The sequence below is a fragment of the Otolemur garnettii genome, unplaced genomic scaffold (assembly GCF_000181295.1).
Source record: "Otolemur garnettii isolate 467f Iridium unplaced genomic scaffold, OtoGar3 scaffold00061, whole genome shotgun sequence".
NCBI lineage: Eukaryota > Metazoa > Chordata > Mammalia > Primates > Galagidae > Otolemur > Otolemur garnettii.
In genome coordinates, this window is record NW_003852456.1 from 3,375,777 (window position 1) to 3,383,059 (window position 7,283).

At 41.0% G+C, this 7,283-nt stretch overlaps 1 protein-coding gene across 1 annotated transcript in view; it reads right to left on the reverse strand.

Moving 5' to 3' along the window:
* Positions 1 to 2,639: 2,639 nt before the first annotated feature.
* TRAPPC11 (trafficking protein particle complex 11) overlaps positions 2,640 to 7,283 on the reverse strand; it is a 61,311-nt gene continuing 56,667 nt past the window's right edge. Inside the window, exons 27-29 of the mRNA XM_023514911.1 lie at positions 6,665 to 6,798; positions 5,879 to 6,046; positions 2,640 to 3,631 (exon numbers count right to left, since the gene is read on the reverse strand). Coding sequence (XP_023370679.1) covers positions 3,587 to 3,631; positions 5,879 to 6,046; positions 6,665 to 6,798 — 347 coding nt within the window. The 3' untranslated portion in view covers positions 2,640 to 3,586. The remainder of the gene's footprint in view (positions 3,632 to 5,878; positions 6,047 to 6,664; positions 6,799 to 7,283) is intronic.

Here is a 7,283-nt window from a genome sequence, read left to right on the forward strand (position 1 = left end):
TGCCACCCTCCGTGTATGGGGCTGGCGCCCTACCCACTGACCTATAGGTGCCACCTGTGAAACTCCTGTCTTAAAAAAAAAAAAGAATCAATAGTCCTGAATAGTGTGTTTACATGCAGAGAGCAATGCTGAGAACACAGCACCAAGGCAGAAGGTAGATTCTCATGAGGGACAGATGATCAGGGGGAGAAGACTGAAATCCTTCTTGATACTTACAACCCTTAGCAAATCAACAGCTTCTACAACTCTATGGCAGTTTTGGTCTCTAAATACAAAGTAGATTATGATTTTGTGTTATTTTTTGAATTTAAATTTTCATTTTCAAAACATGTAAATAAAGGCTGGGCATGGTGGCTCACAGCTATAATCCTAGCACTCTGGGAGGCCAAAGAGAGTGGATTCCCTGAGCTCAGGAGTTCGAGACCAGCCTGAGCTACAGCGAGACCCCATATCTAAAAATAGCTGGGCATTGTAGCAGGTTCCAATAGTTCCAGCTACTTGGGAGCTTGAGCCCAAGAGCTTGAGGTTACTGTGAGCTGAGACACCATAGTACTCTACTAAGGGTGAGAAAATGAGACTCTGTCTGAAAACAACAACAACAAAACCTAGGTAAATGGAATAAAATCATAGTAAAGTTTATAATATGAAGGAATCCATGCTTGGAAAAGGATTACTCTATTGTCAACGCTCAGACAGACCATGTGAAAACACAGACCTGTTCATTTGGTTATCTTGACAGTAGATGCACAATTACAAATCACACTAACATCTTGTACACTAACATCTTGTTAATGATTTTAACGATTATGTCAGGGACCCGTTTGTTCAAATGCAGATTTTATATTTGACAATGGCAGTGTTAACACATGAGATCTTGGGCGGCACCTGTGGCTCAATGGGTAGGGTGCCAGCCCCACATACTGGTTCAAACCCAGCCCCAGCCAAATTACAACAAAAAAATAGCTGGGCGTTGTGGCAGGTGCCTGTAGTCCCAGCTACTCAAGAGGCTGAGGCAAGAGAATGACCTAAGTTCAGGAATTAGAGGTTGCTGTGAGCTGTGTGACGCCACAGCACTCTACCGAGGGCGATAAAGTGAGACTGTCTACAAAAAACAAAACACAGCACAACATGAGATCTTCATGACCGAAGCACTGCATCCAACCACCTTAGAACTCAAAGGAACACTAAAGGCCATTGCTCAGTATTTTCAAATTGTACATCTCATTAGTGGGTCATGAAATCAATTTAGCAGGTTACACCAGGGATGTTTCTTAGTAAAAAAGAGTAGAATACAAAATATAACAGTATAAAGAATGTACTATTTCATAAACTTTTGTTTAGTTTTTTTTTTTTTGAGACAGAGTCTCACTACCCTTGGTAGAGTACCATGGAGTCACAGCTTGCAGCAACCTTCAACTCTTGGGCTTAAGCAATTCTCTTTCCTCAGCCTCCCAAGTAACTAGGACTATAGGTGCCTGCCACAATGCCTGGCTACTGAAACGTTAGTTTTATAAAATTTGCATATATACATACATGTATAGACAACTGTATATACTCATATATGTAAAGCAGTATATAAAGTGTATCAACAAATTCTGATCATGGACCTAACCAACAGTGAGAATCTTTTGTCCAGCCTTCCCACAGAACGTAGTAATTCCCATGACATTAGTTGAGCATTACCTTTCGGTCAGCCACTGTTCCCAGCTCTTCTTTTTTTTTTTTGAGACAGAGCCTCAAGCTGTCCCCCTGGGTAGAATGCCGTGGCATTACAGCTCACAGCAACCTCCAACTCCTGGGCTCAAGCGAGTCTCCTGCCTCCGCCTCCCAAGTAGCTGGGACCACAGGCGCCCGCCACAACGCCCGGCTATTTTTTGGTTGCAGCGGTCATTGTTGTTTGGCGGGTCCGGGCTGGGGATTCGAACCCGCCACCTTAGGTGTACGTGGCTGGCGCCTTAGCCGGTTGAGCTATAGGCGCCGAGCCCCCAGCTCTTCTCATATGTGAATCTGCTCATCCTCCTAACGAGCTGATGAGATAGGTGTTATTATCATTTATACCTTATATATGAGAAATCAGAGATACACAGAAGCTAAGTTATTTGAAGAGAATCCCCTTGCCAGAAGTAGCAGAGGTAGCATGGGACCTCAGGCTCCAAAGTCAAGCTCCCATGGCCTCCACCTGAAAAGCCATGTGGCAATAGGGTATTCAAGTCCTCACAACAAAACCTGTTCCTTGTCCAAACCTCACTTCAGCAGAGCCAGTTCTAGAACAAAGATACCCAAACTTTTTTGTTGTTGTTGAGATAGTTTTACTATGTCACCCCTGGTAGAGTGCTGTGGAGTCACAGCTCACAGCAATCTCAAACTCTTGGGCTTAAGTGATTCTCTTGTCTCAGCCTCCCAAGTAGCTGGGACTACAGGAGCCTGCCACAACGCCTGGCTATTTTTTGGTTGCAGTTGTCATTGCCGTTTGGCAGCCCTGGTGTATGTGTCTGGTGCCCTAGCTGCTGAGCTACAGCCAGCCAGATACCCAAACTTCTGGTCCTCTGTTTCTGCTACATGCAACTGTGTTCTCAGTAAAAGCTGTTTCATGAAGTGGGAATCAAACAAGCTCAAAATAAATAAAAGATACATACAAGCAAATTTGAAAGAGAACATATTTATTTACATCACTAATTTCTTTTTACAATGCCTCTACTTTTCAAATAATAAAATGTTCCAGGAAATCAGGTAGTTTTAAATTATTAAGATATTTTAACAAAGACAATTTTTATCCTATGATTTCTATTTACATGAATTTTTAAGAGTTTTAAATAGTCCTTTTGAAACTGCACAATATAACCAAAACTCTTATTCAGACCTTCCATCTTTTCCAAAAACTTGTAGTTTAAGAAATTATGTTTATACTCAGAACCTGGTAGTTCAGATCCTTTCAGATGAAGATCTTATTGACAGCTCTAAAACTATGAAGCTGATTCATAAATAATCCATTTTAGCTGCAAGCTGAACCTTTTTTTGACACTTTTGATGGTAAGCAAAGATATTTTTGACACCTTAATTAAACTGGTTTGATTAAAACTTTCTGGAAGTTTTCCACATCAGTAATAGAACTGCTGTGTTCTGTACATACTCTGAGCACACACTGAATTTATGAGGATGGACTTATCTCATTTGGCCAACTATGAAAGCGACTCAGGGGACTCAGAACTTTACTGGTGCAGATACTGGTGCATTTTCCTCTCTTTGTCCGGTGTATTTGGGTTGCTTAATTTCCTCTGCTACTGTACACGCAAATCACTTACTTTTAATAGAACTTACTATTCACAAAGTGACTTCCATCAAAAACAATGGTCTGATACCTTTCATGTCACAATGACAGATTTCAAATATTTATTAGAGAAACTATAAGAGAGCATAGATTTTCCTAATATTTTAAGTATGAGTTCCTCTGAATAGTTGGTATAACATCCATTAAAAAATAGAAAAGATTATCTTTTACCATGATCAGAGCTACAGTTCACAAAGAGACGCCTACACAGATTATCCCAACTTCCCTGTAAGAATAGCCAAGGGCTCGTCTTCCACATCACGCGGCAGCAATAGAAGTATCATCCATGAGTCGGCCCTGTGGCTTTAAAGTGGAAAAAACAAAATGGGCTCACAACATTATAGTGTCAACAAAAGTTCAATTAACTGGAAGAATTTTGGAGTTCTTGAAACTACTCTACAAAAACAGAACAAGTGTAAAAACATCAAAGTAAAAATGGTTATTTTCCTCCACTTTCTTTCTTCACTTGAACCTGGGCATGGCCATAGCACAGCCTAGGGCTGCCCTCTGACACCAAAGACAGCCACCCCACCTAGCTAGTTTTTCTATTTTTAGAGATGGGGTCTCACTCTTGTTCAGGCTGGCCTTGAACTCCATAGCTCAAGGGATCCTCCCAGCTTGGTCTCCCAAATTGTTAGGATCACAGACATCAGCTACCATGCCAGGCCCTTTACTTTTATTCTTTTTTTCAGAATTTCAGATTAATGTGAGGGTACAAACAATTAGGTGACAACATTTGCATTTGTTAGGTAGTCGCGTCCTGCACCCAGGGGGTGTGCCATATACACTTTGATCGGGCCACTAGGCACAAGCACACCAATCCCCCTCTCTCCTCTCCTCTCTTTCCCCCCTCCCCAACTTGAACGGAATTCAGTTTTTCTCTCATGTGGATGTGTATTAGATCGTCTACTGGCTTCATATCAGTACTGAGTATGCTGGATACTTGCTTTTCCATTCTTGTGATACTTTACTAAGGAGAACGTGTTTCAACTTCATCCAGGTTAATACAAAAGATGCAAAGTCTCCATCTTTTTTTGCGGATGGATAGTATTCTGTGGTGTACATATATCAGAGTTTGTTAATCCTACTTTCATACTCTTGAACTAATTTTTTAGTACTGATGGAAGCTGCTAAATGTTAGTAAAAAATAAGGGTCAACCTAGTTAAATCCTTGCCAAATGAGATGTGATCAGGAAATCCAAATTATATTTTTCTTTCATAGTTTAGAAGTATGGTGTGAGACTGAAGCTTAGAAGGATTAATAAAATTGTTTTTTTTTTCACAGATGCAAAAAGAAGTCTAGAAAGATAAAAACTAGAAAAATATGAAGAATATATTAAAACAATTTGGTAATTTATAATTTACCAAATCTTGGACTACATAAACATGGAATAGGTCCCCCCAACTTGAACAAGATACACAAAGCCTCAGCTGTTCAAATAGGTGGGATTACAAGTGCCTACCAGCACACCCGGCTAGTGTTTTTTCTATTTTTAGTAGAGATAGGATCTCACTCTTGTTCAGGCTGGTCTTAAATGCCTAAGTTCAAGAGATCCTCCTGCTTTGGCTTCGCAGAATCCGGGGATTGCAGGAGTGAACCACTGGAAACATCCCTAACTACAATTTTAAAACATACTTTACCAAGCCAAAGAAAAAATATGTTTAAGAATACTATAAGGAAAGATCATTATTTATATAAGAGAATAAAAATCTCTGAAATTGGGCGGCACCTGTGGCTCAGCTGGCAGGATGCTGGCCCCATATACTGAGGGTGGCGGGTTCAAACCCGGCACCAGCTGAACTGCAACAAAAAAATAGCTGGGTGTTGTGGTGGGCGCCTATAGTCCCAGCTACATAGGAGGCTGAGACAAGAGAACAGCCAAAGCCCAAGAGTTGGAAGTTGCTGTGAGCCAGGTGATACCATGGCACTCTACTGAGGGCAATAAAGTGAGACTCTGTCTCTACAAAAAAAAAATCTCTGAAATTAGACTCCATAAAATGATAGTAACTTTATAGAAAGGAACACAGGCTGGATGCAGTGGCTCACACCTGTAAACTAAGGTGGGTGGACTGCCTGAGCTCACAAGTTCAAGACCAGCTTGAGCCAGAGCGAGACCCCGTCTCTAAAAATAACCAGGTGTTGTGGCAGGCGCCTGTAGTCCCAGCTACTTGGGAGGCTGAGGCAAGAGAATCACTTAAGCCCAAGAGTTTGAGGTTGCTGTTATCTGTGACACATGGCACTCTACCAAGGGTGACAAAGTGAGACTCTGTCTCAAAAAATAAAAAAATATAAAAAATAAAAAAATAGAAATGAACAATATTGCCAAATTTATACAATGAAAGTCAAAACTATCACTGTTAGTCTCAGAGTACTGTTCAATGAAGTTTACATGAAAAAAAGTCTGCTTTTTTTGTTTGTTTTTAAGACACTAAATTTAAAGAGCAGAACATCCTGGAAGTGAGAACTATGTAATCTAAAACTTTGTACCCTCACATTAATTTGTAATAAAGGAAAAAATAAAATAGAGAGAGAACAGTTCTAAACCTTACCTTTACAAAAATACTGGTGGGTATAAAACGCTTGAGCAGCTGATTTGTGAAATTGGGAAATCTGAGCAAGTGGATGCTGAGGGACGGCAGCTGTTGGTACCCCGCCATTAGAGGGTAGAAATTATACAGCATTTCCTGCTCAGTGCCAGGCAGGATGCGCAACCGGATCTAAACCACAGGAAGTTATGAAGACAGACAATCAAATACACATGCAAGTCTACATTTTGTTACCCTCCATTATTTATGGAAGACCAGAATACCCAAATCCTTCTGGTGAAATATTCACTATCTCCTATTCCATCTTCCAGACATATTCCAAAATATAGGGCTGCATTAGTATGAGATTAGGACAAGGCAAATAGAAAATGGGTAATAAATGCATGTATGATTTCTCTGTTTTTACCAAGACCTACAAAATCAACTGACACCACCACTAACCGGGTTAATATTTTCTATACTATCCCAGGTGGATTTTACATTCACAATGTGTTAAAGGATAACTTGTAGGAGAATGTCCATTTGTGGACATACAAGGCCGGACAATTAAGTTCAAGAACTCATCCTAGAAAAAGTGTTATATACCTCACTGCTGAGTATCACTATGGTTGCCTTCAAAGTACTTCCATTGGCCACTTGGTGACTCTAGTGATATTCGGCAATCAGTTCAGTAAAATCTAAATGGACAGCTCTCTGTTTCCTGGTCTACATACGCAACACATAAAATCTAAACGGACAGCTCTCTTGTTTCCTGGTCTACATAAGCAACACAACAGACGTAAGCTGTACCTGTTTGAGACCTGAGAACATGAAGGCATCACTGGGCTCCACAGAAATTTCCACGTCTTGAACTAAATGAGTTTTGTTCTGTAGGTGGTACTTGACAGGTAATGATTCTCTGACACGCCCAAATGATGGCAGCTCTATACAAAAAGATGGCACAACTCTCTGGTTAAAAAAACAGATCACTCATCCTTTATGGGTTCTTTTTGAAAATAAATCTCAATGTACAGACATAGTATTACTTAAATTAATGGTATTACTGTAATCTTGGCAGATAAAAATTTCTTCTGATTGGAAAGGAACATTAGAAGGGGTGATAGAAGAGTTAATAGTGGAGGCTTGATGCCTGCAGCTCAGCGGCTAGGGCGCCACCTGCATACACTGAGGCTGGCAGGTTCGAATCCAGCCTGGGCCTGCCAAATAACAATGACAACTACAACAACAACAACAAAAATGACTGGACAGGCTCAGCGCCTGTGGCTCAAGTGGCTAAGGTGCCAGCCATATACACCCAAGGTGGCAGGTTCGAATCCAGCCTGGGCCCACCAAAACAACAATGATGGCTGCAACCAAAAAATAGCCGGGCGTTGTGGCAGGCGCCTGTGGTCCCAGCTACTTGGGAGGC